Source organism: Chroicocephalus ridibundus, chromosome 6 (genome assembly GCF_963924245.1).
Source record: "Chroicocephalus ridibundus chromosome 6, bChrRid1.1, whole genome shotgun sequence".
NCBI classification, from domain to species: domain Eukaryota; kingdom Metazoa; phylum Chordata; class Aves; order Charadriiformes; family Laridae; genus Chroicocephalus; species Chroicocephalus ridibundus.
Window position 1 is genome coordinate 39694526 of NC_086289.1, and position 14127 is coordinate 39708652.

At 40.7% G+C, this 14127-nt stretch overlaps 1 protein-coding gene across 22 annotated transcripts in view; it reads left to right on the forward strand.

The window, feature by feature from the left end:
• The window catches only part of PCDH15 (protocadherin related 15), an 811115-nt gene that overhangs the window by 690183 nt on the left and 106805 nt on the right, over positions 1–14127 (forward strand). For all 22 annotated transcript variants that reach the window (XM_063340181.1, XM_063340176.1, XM_063340196.1 and 19 more), the window contains one exon: positions 10538–10654. In XM_063340181.1, the coding sequence (XP_063196251.1) occupies positions 10538–10654 (117 nt within the window). The remainder of the gene's footprint in view (positions 1–10537; positions 10655–14127) is intronic.

Genomic DNA, 14127 nt, shown 5'->3' on the forward strand with positions numbered 1-14127 from the left:
AGGGAGAGGGGGGCACATTTTGGTTCAACCCCTGCTCCACCAGCTGTTTAAATGGCCATGCGTGTGTGTAGCTGCCACTGCTTTCTCTTCCTGCAGGTGTTCCCTAGAAATTCACTCAAGTCTTGTTTCTAATGAGCAGGTGCGCAGGAATACATCAATGCTTCATTATGGTGGGATTTCATGTTATGGTGAGATTTAATTACAATAATAATGAAGATTTTCTGCCAGAAATTATGCAGGTAATAAAGGATACATGGAAGATAAAAGACATCAGTTAAGTTAAGGTTGAACAAGTCATCAGTTTCTAATATTTCTGAAATAAAGTTTAAGTTATGTTTTTTCAATAAATTTACATCCATGAAGTTAATCCTTCCTTTCTAACATGTAACAAAAACCATTTCCCTTTTAAAGAACAACAGGGTGGTCCAGCGCAGCAGCACTTAAATTACACCAAAGTTCAAAAAATTAGCTGTGTTGCTTCCAAAATGTTACTGCTCATTTATTTCTTTTTTAGTAGCATTAAATGAATAAAGGGCATGGTGTTGGACTACAGTGCCAGTAAACAGATCTATTTTTTTTCCAGTCTCAACTTATCTGTTCAATCATCTGCTAGTCATTTATTGCCTCGTATATTTCACTGTGAATATTATCCCTTAATTTATATGATGAGCTACTTTAGGGCTTGCTGAGCACTAAATATGAAAAAGAGACAGTTATACCATGGTAACAAGCCTGTATTTTGTATAGTTTCAAACAAAGAGCCCTGTGTAAAGAAGCTCTGCACCCAATTAAAGCCAGAATTCAGTGCCGCTTCATCCAGTTTGTCACATTATCTTGTCAGCATCACCACAAAGATTTTGAACTTGCTGCGCAAAGTTACTCAAAATTGCTTGTTTCTATAACTTCAGTCCTTCTAAATTAGTCACTGTCGTTGATACATAAATCTAAAAGGTATTTTAAATACTTCTGGCAAAGCTAGGAGCGGTTTTCAAGTAGTGGCTTACTTCAGTGGACTTAATGTAAATGTAAAATTGAAACAATACCTTGGCGGATCAAAATGCAGGCTCACAAAGAAAGATTGACTTGCAAATTTTTTTGTATATCTTGGGGGATGAATGTGCTGGTGAGACACGTGAACCTTAAAGGAGAGGGCCTTTAAGGGTGGTATGTGTTTATTATAAGAGGCCAAGAGATTACATTAAGATGAGAAAGGACTTCAAGTTCTTGATGCTCCAGTATCTGGTGAAATTAGGTATTTCTATATTATGCCATGTAATGAGTTCACTTGTCTCCCTCCCCGCCGGCTGCATTTTTCATGAGTCAAAACTTTGACGGCACTCTTTTACGTGAGTAATTTCAGGTGGGAATAATCACAGTAGTTTTTCTATCACATGTATGGTTATTGATATTAAAATTAACTTGTTACTGCATTTGTAAAAGAAACGGTTTTAAAGCTAAGAATCAGTGAGATAAGTGGTTTTTTTTCCCCGTTACTGTTATCGTATTCATTAGGAAGTATAAATTGTTCTGTGCTCACCTTCTTTGTATGAATCACAGAAACTGACTGATGAAATGAAAGCGCGAATTACAGAGGAAACAAAATTGAAAATATCTTTAGAAAACTATTTTACCTCAATGATTTTAAGCCATTGTACAGTTACTCATTCCTAATCCCTTTGCAATCAATTTAAAAGGCTAGATATACTTGGATGTGTAATAGTCTGTTGCTGTGAACCACTCCACAGAATTATCTGGGTAAATTGCAACGAATCACTCATTTCAGGTAATAATGCCAGTCTTTTAGCTGAAGGATGGGAGCTTGCTTGAAATCTTAAGATCCTGGTTATTGTCCCAGTTCTAGATAGTATGTTAACTGCCTACAATAGTCCTTTAGGGGATTGTTAGTGGTTATTAAGGCCTGGAGAATAATCTTGTATCCTCTCAGATTGCATCAATGTTTGTTTTGTGAAAGAATAGACAGTTTACACTCACGCATGAATATATATGTATCTCTCTCTCAATCAACTCTTGGCTCAAAGTACAGATCTGTTGTAAGTTGCATTTTGCTGTTGCTGTGTGCATGGCATGGTAGACATTTAAGGGAAGCGGAAAAGAAAAGATAATCTTCTAGTGAAGGGATTACAGTTGAATAACATTTTGGTTTTCTTTCAGATAAATAAATTCACCCGTTGAGAAAATAGTTTTCTGAAGTCACAGCTCAAATTTTCAATTGTTTCAATGCTGAGTCTGTGACACCAAATCCAGAGACCTTGTTTCAGTAGAGCTTTAGAACTTATTTTTAGACTATGGCATAAAAGCATATGAAGTTTGCATTTTAGTATTTAACGTTAAATTTGTAAATTTGTACTGTTCTGTAAAAGGCTGATTAGCATCATATTGAAAGGCTTAGGAAACTTATTAAGTTTAATAATAGAAATATACCCAAATGAGGATTTGCAGAAATTGAGAAATTACTGAAAGACTTGAGGGCACTAGAGGGCTACTGCCAGTTAGCATGGACCAGAGGGAAGGGATGGTGAGAAAGTGTGGCACTTAGAGATGCTGTAGCTGAAATGTCGTGATGGTAGCAAAGATCTCATCCTGTGCGATCATCAATGAGCACCATGCTGGAGAGGTTTCTGCCGAGTGATAACCCCCACTTGGCATTTCCTTTAGAGCTGAGCAGAGCTTCAGGGACCCATTGCAAAGCACAGTTGCATCAAAATGAAAACACTTGCTCATCTGGGCCCAAAAAACCATTTTGTTAAAGGGCAAGGTGAGGCCTTGTGGCAAGGGTCAAAGATCTGTGGGGCCTTGGCTGCTTGGTACAAAGGGTTCACTTCCCCCTTTCATGCTTTTGTCATGAACTGGTAGTTAACAGGTGAAGAAATTAAAAATTACTGTGAGAGATTAGTGTGAGCGAGACTGCTCCGCATGGAGGGATGAGCTGGGAGCTGAGGGTGACCCAGCATGGGCAGTGCTGTCCCTGTGGGAACGCACCAACAGGGTCCATTGACAGCCCCAGACTTGGTGAGGGGATGGGGCCAGAAGCAGGGCTGGAGACTGGTGTCCTATGGCATCACTGGAGCAGGACCAGGGGTCCTGGCTGGGCTGAAATGGGCTCCTGGGCCGAGGGGCAGGGTGCTGGGGGGCCTGGGTGAGGCTGCTCTGAACTATGGATGCCCTTAGGGCCATGATATCCTGTGGCCTTTAGGGTTTTTTCATTCTGCTTATTTCGTAATAAAATATTTTAGATTTTTTTTTTTTTCAAATATGTTGCGGAATGACATCTTTCTATGGTTAAAGAATGCCCAAGAGGAGTAATGATTTTCAAGTACAGTGCTACCAAAACGCCCCTTTCCTTTCTGTAGAAGAGATTTTTCACAAATATCATAGAGGAACGTTAAATGTGCCCTTCGAAGTCCCCAAACAGCAGGGGATTATTAAACACTTGGAGGCAGCTCAGATGGGAAGGCACCAGCTCTGGTAATGTGCACGTAGACTTAAGTGGCAGATGTTCAAAACAAAATGACAGCAGAAAATTGCAGATACGTATCTGCAGTTGTAGAAAAAGATTGGGAAGGTTTGAAAATTTCAGTGTGTGACATATGCGATGCTTTGAAGTAAACCCTTTTACTTTCTCCCTCTGTTGGGATCATGTTATGTACATTTAACATGAGCGGAAGGAGGGATCGCTTTTAAAATACATTTTTTTTCCTATTTATTACACTTGTGATAAAAGCCAGCAGACAGCAAAAGGAGCTGTAAATGCCTAATATGCATTTATTAGCTCAGAGGGTGTTCAGTCATGCTGGTTTTTATAGCAAGGGGACGTTGGTTTCCACTTAGAGTTGACTAGAAACCTTGGTATCAGCAGGTATAATCAAAGAGTGCGGTCCTAAAGCGGTAGGAAAAACACATGGATGTGCTTATAAACTCTTTCTGTAACTATTTACAAACGAAGAAAATGTAATATTTAAGAAGCTAACAAATTTAATGAGTGATTTTTTAAAATTTTTTTTTCAACAGGTCAGAAAAAGGGGAGTAAAACGTTTCCTCAGACTTTTAGAATGGTTGTGATAAGATGCTTTCTGCTTAGCAGTTGAGGAGGGAGGCAAGAAGAAAGGGAAGCTTTGTGCAAAATTGCATTTGTGAGGCAGGCACCTCGACACGCGTACTCTATTGATAAGGGTAAAAATTATCTAAAGAGTGTGATTCTCTTAGTGGTCTAGATAAATCAACAGAATCTGTGGTTTTGGTGTTCTTTGACAGGACTTTGTCCTTCTGGAGCTGTTCAGCAGATTAATAATTAGATTTTGCTGTCACAGAATTACAGCTATTTTAATAAAGAATCGATACTTGATTACAATTAGGTCTCAATCTGCAAAAAAACAGGAATTAAGAAATCAGACTGATTTTATAAGCTGAAAAAAAAAACAACCCCAAACCAAAACCTAGATGACTAGATGTAAAAAAGTATAACCCTGTTTTGGTAAGAAGGAAATGGGGAGATTTCTGTGGGTGCTGGGGAGGAGAAGCTTCGCTCCCCTTTGGCAGGGCTGCCCTCTAGTGCACTGCAGGCTAAAGGCAGCCAGTTTTTCACTGCAGTAAAAGGGCTCCCTTTGGAGGATAAAAGGGCGTTTGCACAAACTATTGTGCCTGAGATAGATATAGACGTGTATACATAAATATATCTATGTACATGTAAATATATATCAGATATATTGGAGTGTCAGCTGGAGTTGCTTCTGTTTGCGTGGAGATAGCTGGTGAAAAACTAACTTTAGGTTTTGCCCTTTGTTTTTCTCATACAAAACAAGATTTCTACCGAAACACATTTTCAAAAAAAAAAAAAAAAAAAAGTAGTATTCTTCAGAAAGTCTTTAGGTTAGTGGTAATACTCGAATCAGACAAGTCTGTCACTCGTAGTGATGTTGCGTGTTATTAATTGAACCATGGTGACAGCCAGGAGCTGCAGCTTTAGTTCACTGGAGTGAGACGGGGCCGCATCCTGAGCTCATCACAGCTGCTCTCAGCAACCTGCAGGAAGGAGCTGTAATCCCAGTGTATCCAGCTCCTTCCTTCGGGCAGGGTTTTCCAAGTATCCTAGAGCCACCATTGCAACTCCTGGTGCAGGTGACCTCCCCCGGCTTTGCTGGTTTGGAAGGGTGGGATTTTATTTTCATCCACGCTTCTCGGTCCTTTGGGAGGTGGATCTGCAGGATCCACTGCGGAGTCAGGGAGGAGCACTGGGGACTGCTTCAGTTTGTGACGAAGACTGTCGTAAATCCTGGTGACTCTGGGATGCAGGAGCTGCCACAGTGGCTGAGTTCGGGTAGCCTGGGCGTACGCAGCATGCCCAGAGCTGTAGCACTTCAGCTGAAGTTACAGGGCACGGAAGAAGGCAGACATTTGAATCCAATGTCTATGTTTCCCAGATTAGTGAGCGAGGACAAAGAGGGAGATTCTTTCACCCAGATGTGAAATGCTTCTATTCTTAACTTAGTGGAGTACAAGCATCAAAGGTCTCTTGGCGTCCCCAGAAATCAAAAATACTTGAAATATTTGAATCTCTGAACTCTCTTTAAGTTTACAAGTTAATTTTATGGTGGGAACAGTGTACTGCAGGTATTTTTCTCTTGCTCTAGTCATGTATCGCCCTCCCACGTCAGCGGTCACCACCTGTCTAGGAGCACCTAGTTTAGTATTAATGCAGTACCGCTAGCGACTGTCTTAATGATTTTTAAATTACATATTGATTTGCTCCTTAATGCCTTTCCTCCCCCATGCTTTGTTTCTCCGCCTTGGCATTCCTAGATGACTATCTTAATTCACCGACATTTTTGTTCATAATCTTTGCAGACAGGTCAATATTTGTTTCCTAAAAACCGTTTGGTAAATAACAACCCTTTAAATCCTGTGAATGAGATGTGTCTTGTGCAGAGGGTCAGGAAGTTTGTCAGGGAGTGGGATCCTTCACGTGCTAAGGGTGACGTCTGAGCTAACAAATGAGTTGGCATCAAGAAATCTCGTAATCTGTCTTTGCTTTTGAAGGTACTAATGTGAATTCTCAAGAAGAATAATACTTGAGCAGCCCTTCCATGTTGTGCGTCCTTCATGCTTGATTCCTAATCTTTGTGCAAGGGAAAGATGTCAGGATTTGTCCTGTTCTGCTTTTATGTGCTGACCGGTGTGAGCAATATGAAACAAAACCAAACAAGAAGTGGTAGATAAGAAGCATCTGTGACAGGGACAAAGCTTTGGGGGTTTTGTAAACAGAGATGTTTAAAAATATAATAAATCTGCAGCTAGATGAGCAGCGATACAAAGGCTGTTGTGTATTTAGATATAAATACGTGACTGCTATTACCTTACTGTCAAAACACACAGCCCAAGTATTTTAAAGTGAGATATCTAGAGAATTCATTACCAATATTAGCCATTTACATATGTGTGTGTGTGTCTGATAGTTAATAGCAGCCTGGATTTATGTGAGTGAAGCAATGAACTGTGAAGGGTTGTAAGATGCTGCAGTTTGGCCACAAGAGCCTGCGTAGGATTATGCCCCAGATTTAAAAGGTGATCACACTGCTGCTTACTACCACTTTGAGGAAGGTTACTGCCCTATTCCTGACCCGTGGTTAAGGATTGCACTCATCTGCTGCATCCATGTCTATGCAAAGTCAGATTTAGAGGTGTTTTAAGCAGAAGCCGTCAGGTATGGAGAAATCTTAAATTATTTCATTTAGCTGTGCAAAAACACGTCTAGGTCTTTGGTCGTGACAGAAGCCCAGTACTTTCTCTAAATGTCCTCTTTTTGCCCAAAGTCTCTCTGTGATGAAAACCTGAAAACTCTGTCTCTGTATCTCTCGGGGAATGCTGAACACTACTCATTGTTAAGTCCGCTTCCATGAAGAAAATTGGATTGGAGACCTTGAGTAACAGGGGCGCAGGTGTTGGGGGTGGGATGGGCTGGGTCTCTTCAGCTATTCGCAGAAAATAGCGAGCGTGCTTTCATTCTGTGCTCTAACAAAATCAGATCTAGACTGTATTCCATCCTTGGTGGTGGTGCTTTTTGCTAGAAAATCAGTAATTTCTTTTTGTGACCTTTTTGGTACCTTTAGGTGCCCATAATGTGTAAAGAGAAATTATACCAGTTGAAGGAGATGATAATATATGAATTTCTCCAACATGTCTCTTAACAAAATCTCTACTTCCTCTTATAGGAATTGCCCAGAAGAGTAATTTCAAACAAAAAAAGCCCATTTCTATGTCATCGGCATGTTTTGCGTGTAAACCTTCTGCTTGCAAAAATCCCCGTTCTGCTTCTAGCAGGCTTTCGTGGTAGACATTTGTGATGAGGACACGAGACTTGATCGCCTTTCTCATTACTGCAGCTGCGTAATGAGAAGACCTGTGGTGATTCTTACGGGGAACTTTTATTTGGATAAAAGTGGAAACATTGAAGCTTGAACTCTGCTATAAAAACTTAGTGGCTGCTGTAGGATTCAGGAAGAGATGAGCCAGGAAGAAAAGTCCGTGGAGCTGCTCTGTCTAGTTATGACTGAAACATTTGGTGCCTATTCGGTCAGCTCGGCTGAGGTTTATGAGGCACAATTTTGTGCATAAAGCTTTTCTTAGAGAAAAGATAAGTTAGAGAGGCAGAAGGTTTTCTGTCCTACTTTATGCTTTGCTTTGTATTCCTGTGTATTTTGTACTGATCCACGTGTAGGCGTGTGAAGTAGGATGACTTAATCACTTTTTATAGCAGAGGATGTAATATATCATCTTTAAACAGGATTACGCTTTCCAGTACCTTAAGTCACAGATTTTCAGGTGCTAAGGTCACATAAAGGTATTCAAAAGGTAACAAAAACGTCACACGGTGATTCTCCCCACCCCGCAAGCGAGCAAATAGCAGAATGTGATCTCTTGCTGCTACGCCAAAGAGAAAAGACCAGATACGGCTGTGGATTTGCAGGTGCACAGGGAGAGATGGGTTCAAAAATTCATAAATACAGATAAAATGCTGGGTTATTCTAGAAACTTCACCTCCTTCATGGAGGTGACCATAAGCATCCAGATCATGGGAAACAAAAGATGGGGAAAAAAAAAAATTATCGTAAGCGTAGTATTGGGTCATTACCTCAGATGGAGACCTCATATGGAAGGAGAGAAGGTGTCTTCTCTGTGTGCATGCAGTTTGTGAAAGGTCGTGTATCCCACTGGAAAACTTTGGTCTACAAACCAAAAGTTTCAAACACGGTGATTTACACAGTTGTAAGACCTGTGCATGTAGTGTTTTATCACATTTCTCCTATCATACCGGAGATGATTTTTAATATTCCATCCCTAAATGCCTAGGATTTCTGTACTCATAGCTCCTTTCATACCGGAGATGATTTTTAATATTCCATCCCTAAATGCCTAGGATTTCTGTACTCATAGCTGCTTCATGTCTGCTTCAAATAAAGTGATTCCCCATCTTTTCTTAGAAGTAGATCGGCTGTGAATGGAGTCTTATGGTCTGAGATTACGATGTTGGTTTCTTTGCCGCAGCGATCTATTGTTCTAGCATGGAGTTTCTGGGGGTAAAACGGAACAAAGGATAGCTTATTTTACAAGTACGATAACACTTTGAAGAGTCATGTGAAACAAGATTGTTTATGTAAAATAGTTCTGGGTATTAAATTCTCAGATGAAGCAAGTTATTTTCTTGCAAACAGGTCAAGAAATGGAAATGACAACATTCAATGCCTGTAATTCCACACAAAAATGCTAATCTCTTTGAATTCAAATGTTTTTCCAAAATGTTTTCATTTGAATACTCTCCTAGTTTGAATTGCCTAGGAGTCACTTTTTGATGATCCAGTTGTCTCTTTGAAAATCTGAAAATCAGAGAAAAAGCATTTCCAGTGCCTTGAAGACTTAAATTGCAGACCTTTCTGCGGAACACAATGCTTAATTATTCAGGCATTTATTACATGGACTTGTAACGGGAAATTATTTTTTCATAGATGTTTATTATACTGTCATTTCCTCTGATGAGGTATGGATGAATGTTTGAAGTGGTAGTGCAATATAGCATGCTAGCCAGTATCAGCATATTGCGTTTTCAGCGGGAAGAGCTGTGACAACAGGCAGAGGCATCACTCCATAAACTTTGTGCGTGGGTTACCCAAGAGGTGGGTGGCACCTGCATTCCTCCCGAGTTCAGGCACACATTCTGCTTTCTGGGGAAAAAATGTCTGCTCTTCATTTGTGGTTCAGTAAAGTCACTCTTGTGTGCTGAAGGCATATGATGCTTCTTACTTGTTCTGAAAAAAAAAACCAGAAAATTTAATGTTATCCATATGTGCAAAACAATGGAAATGGTAGTGTACAAAAATGAATAAATCTGTTCTCAATGGAATTCAGGCTAAGGCAGTGGCTCTACAGAAAAAAAAAAAAAGGAAATCAGTTTTATAAGTAGAATAAAGATTGTGATTTAGAGATGTGTGTTTAATTTTTTTAAAGGAACATCCAGATAAATTTTCTGGAACTCTCTGGGAGAGAACTTACGACAGTCAGAAAGAAAGCCTTTTTACTAACCTGTGATGCTGGTTGGGTTTCTAAATGTCCATGGCTCCTGATGCATGGAGCACCATGTCACTGAGAGCCGCGTGCTTCTGACTGCTGCATCTACTTTGGTGCTGGCTCACACAGTCCCACACAGCCCGGTGTTTGGGTGAGGTTACATCTTTCACACAAGGAGGTGTACATATATATATATATGCATATAGCTGTGCACACACAGGGCGGCAGAGCCCCTGGCACAGGCTGCCCAGAGAGGTGGTGGAGTCTCCAACTCTGGCAACATTCCAAACCCGGCTGGATGCATTCCTGTGCAGCCTGCTCTGGGTGACCCCGCTCTGGCAGAGGGGTTGGACTAGATGATCTCCAGAGGTCCCCTCCAACCCTATGGTTCTATGATTCTGTATAGGTGTGAAAGTATACGTATGTGCACCCATACACTACTGTGTCAATGAAATTGGGCCTTTGAAGCTTCTTTTAGACAACAACAGTCTGAAGAACACCTTCTTAGGCTGTCATGAGGTGTTGATACTAATCTGATATTACATTTTCCCTCCATTTATTGCATATTAGAGGTAACAAACACTGTCAAGCAACAGCAGCTCGCTCATTTTAGAAAATTAGCAAAGCCATGTGTGGCCCGCTGCTTGAGAAGCAGGTGTCATGGAAATCTCTGCTTTGTTTACTTGTGAGACTGTGTGGGTTTTTTGCAGAATTTCCTTCTGTTGATCTGCCTCACATGAAGTTGTTTGGTTTTTTTTTTTTTTTTGAAACTTTGGCACCTTCCCCTTGTGTGCTGGTTTTGTGCGGTGGTAATGGAATTGAGCGCCGAGAGAGACTGTGAATGGCAAATAGGTTTCCTAATGAGGAAGGAGTGATTGGGTAGAGTTTGAAGAAAATTATTTCGAATGCGTCTATAATTCTGTTTGAACTGCAGAACTAAACTCTTAATTATGTTTTGCAGGATATGAATGATTACTCTCCAGTGTTTAGCAAAAAGCTCTACAGGGGAATGGTTGCTCCCGACGCAGTCAAGGGCACCGTTATCACCACCGTTTCAGCTGAGGATCAAGATCCTCCGGTAAGCAAAAAGGTTCTATTAATAGTCTGCACCCAAGAGGGAAAAATCTTTAACCCTCATAAGTGACCTAACTCTCTTAACAACGAAGGTGATTATTATGAGTTTTGCAGAGCAGTAACTCATACCTTTTTTATGTCGGCCTGTCCTTTGTCGTTCTGGACAAAGGCTGCATTTACGATTGTTCCTGAAGCTGGCAAATCAATGATACCACTCCTTTCTCTCAGGAAGATTTTTGGAAAGCTCTTTATTGGACTTCACAGTGTAGATAAATAGGAGGAATAGGCAGGAAGGGAAGCCGTGCCTGTCTTTGGTAGAGTTCTGCAGTTTAAAGAGGAAACAAACCCCAACTTCGTAAGATTATTGCTTTCTTGATTTCGCAGTCATTGTGCATTTCCAGTCTGAGACATCCCAGGGTCATGTGGAAATGTGCAGCTCAGCAGCCAGCCCCATTGGATCTGCAGCATTTGAACCGAGTGCCTTTGTTTTGGGGATAAAGTTTATTTCTGCCACTGACTTTTATCGCTGTTCCCTGGTGAAGCACTTGATTGACAGAACTGGGCACATATTTTTGACTTGTTAGCTATTCTGAAGGGTAATATCAATTTTTGTAATCAGAGGTTGATGAACATTGGTGACCAGATGATACACTGAGGACAATAAAAGCCAAAGATGTTCTGCCAGCCAGGTTTAATTTTTAATTGGTAGCGTTTGGCATATTAAGGAGAATAATCCTCAGGGAGAAGGGTTCAGAGAGAACGTGCTGTGCACATGAAAAGCTGATGGCGGTGCTTTGACACAAATCAACTGTAGCTTAGCTAAATATGCTACGTAGTAATTTATTTACCACCCAAGGACAGAAATGTTAAAGCAGCATTTCTGTAAGGACAGTCCTGCTGTCCCCTGTAAAAAGTCCTACCACACAAAGGTTAAGTAAATCCCCTGCAGGTGATACGTATCAGTAGGGTATTACTGAGCTTGGAGGCTTTTAAGGTAGTTTATAACAGCTGCAGATCTGGACTATGGTTTGTTTAAATTATATGAAAGACAGTAGTATCGTCAAGTAGGTAATGAATAGCAGTAGTTATCAATTATTAGTGCTACAGAGTATTTAAGGAACGCAGCAGCAGAGGACATAAATGTTATTTGAGCAGTAACCAAAAGAACTGGAGAGAGTTGTGCCTTAATGTCGAGTCTTGGGCAATTTGAAGGGGAGCATTAAGAGATGCTTGTGCCTGATTTGGGGTGCTCTGCTTGCAGAACGGAGCCCGAGATGTGTGTTAAGCTCCTTCCATAGAGCACAGACACATTAGAATAGGGTCCCAACCAGCCAACGTGGTAAGCACAAATCTGCTTAATTAAAAGTAGAATAGTCGGCACATGTATGTGTTAGACTGATCCGTAGAGCCCAGAGGGAATTTCTAGTGTCTTGCTTTAGACATACTTTTAAAACTGTGTAGCCTGGGACTGTTCGCTTCATGGCAGGCACCTACACTCCCCTTCAAAGTCCCATCCGCGTGCACTCATAGCTTTTAGCATGCAGCGGGAGAAGGATGATGCTGTGGTAGTGCCTGCTCTCATCCCTTTGCATCTTGCTATATTAATTGTGCTAAGAAAAGCCTTTCCGTGGGATATCAGAGGCCTGGGATGCCTTCCTTCCTCTGACTGAAGGATTCAAACCTTTACCTCTATTTCCATGTAAAATATCTTAACTACCAGGAAAGGCCAGAGTTCCTGGCAAACTTGAGGCATATCTACAGGTGTGTGGAAGCCTTCCAAGCCAGGAAGTTGCTATAAAGGTAACAAGCTGCAGCACCTGTGGAGGTCAAGGACCTACAAGGTCAACCAGACTTGTACCCACATCACCTGGTCCTTTTTTGGTCTTCAACCATTACACCTAAGCCAGGGGATATATCTCTAGTAGCACTGTGGAAGTCTAAAATGTAGAGCTGCCTACTGTAGCCCTTCAGAAGGCTTCATAAGTGTTCGTAATTTTGTGTCCTACCTACACTCTTGCTCTGACTGCATTTTTGCTCTGTGGGACTTCTAGTGCTTTTGCCGGACCTCCTTCACTGTTCCTTGGGGCACACCAGGCCTGGGTTTCCACCATCATGTTTAAAACAGAGATTTGCGGAAGAAAGAAGGCTTGATTGCTCAAATCTCATAGCTATTTGCTGGAAAACAATTTAAAATTGATTTAAGACTATTTAATTCCACTTTGTGGATGACTTTTACTGTCACGGTTCATGAATGTCTTATTCTTCCATATGTCAGGCACAATAACCTAGCAATTACAGACTGGAAATTGAGATCAAAGTGGGCAGAGTTTCTGGGTGGCATTATAAGTTTGCAAGGGTTATGTTTATGCTATACTTTGTACAAAGGCATTAGCTCATTTTGCTAGCATTTCTTCCTGAACAAAGCACTTGTGCTGCTGGAGTACTACCACCAAATTAGTAAAGCTTGCCTTCACATTAATGGGTCTGAATTGCATTCAGCACTTCAGGGAGATGAGCAGATGCTTCTTAGCTGGAGAAGATTCTCTGATGCTCTGCCCAGGAATGACTTGGGAACCATGGAGGTAGGAAACACCATTTTTCTAAAGAGCTCTCATCCTCAGCAGCTAACAGCAAATAATTCAAAAGGGAACACTCTGCCCGTATCACGAGTGGAGTCACTTCAGAGTGATCTGCCAGTGGAGAGTGGGGAAAACTGGCTGTGCGTGACTGTTGAAACTGTGTGAGTTTTTTTGTCTGCCGCAGTAGAAATCTAAAATACTAAGTTCATTAGTCATAATCCTACGAGCTGTCTCTGCCCCTTGCACCAGTACGGATTTGCTCCTAGCCGGTTTATCAGACTGACCTTTGAGAAAAGCTTGCAGAAAAGGATGTTTAGGATCAACGAAACTGGGCAAGAAGCTGAATTTTTGTTCTGTGGAAATTTCAACGTAAATGGGTTATTGAAGATAGAAAAAAAAAAATTATTCACTGGTGCCAGAGAATCACTTTTTACTTGGTTTTTGTGCCGCTTTTATTTAATAGTATCTGTTGCCTGACAACAAGATATTTTGGTGTTGATACAGTATTTGCCCATTCTGATATAAGCTCCGTTTCATAATCCTTAGGTTTAAAGTGTCTAAATTTTAAAGAATAAGATATTCCTGAGATACTGAATGAAACAAAATACTTCAGAAACTGATTAATGTAGATTTATAACAATTCTTAATCCTGTGGAATCAGCATTTTCTAATGCAAAGTTATTTCCCTTTTTCATTTAAAAAAGAACCCAAACACATAAATGTAGGAACTAGACACAGATAAGCTTATGTGCTGTTTTCTACAGTGGGTAATAATGGTGATATAAGAATGGGAGAATAGAAACCTAGCGAAAGTGCTTATGTCTCCCAGGTTCCTTTCTTGTGATTTCCTCCCATATTTATATGAATTTCTTTTATATGGTTTTGAGTGTTTTATATT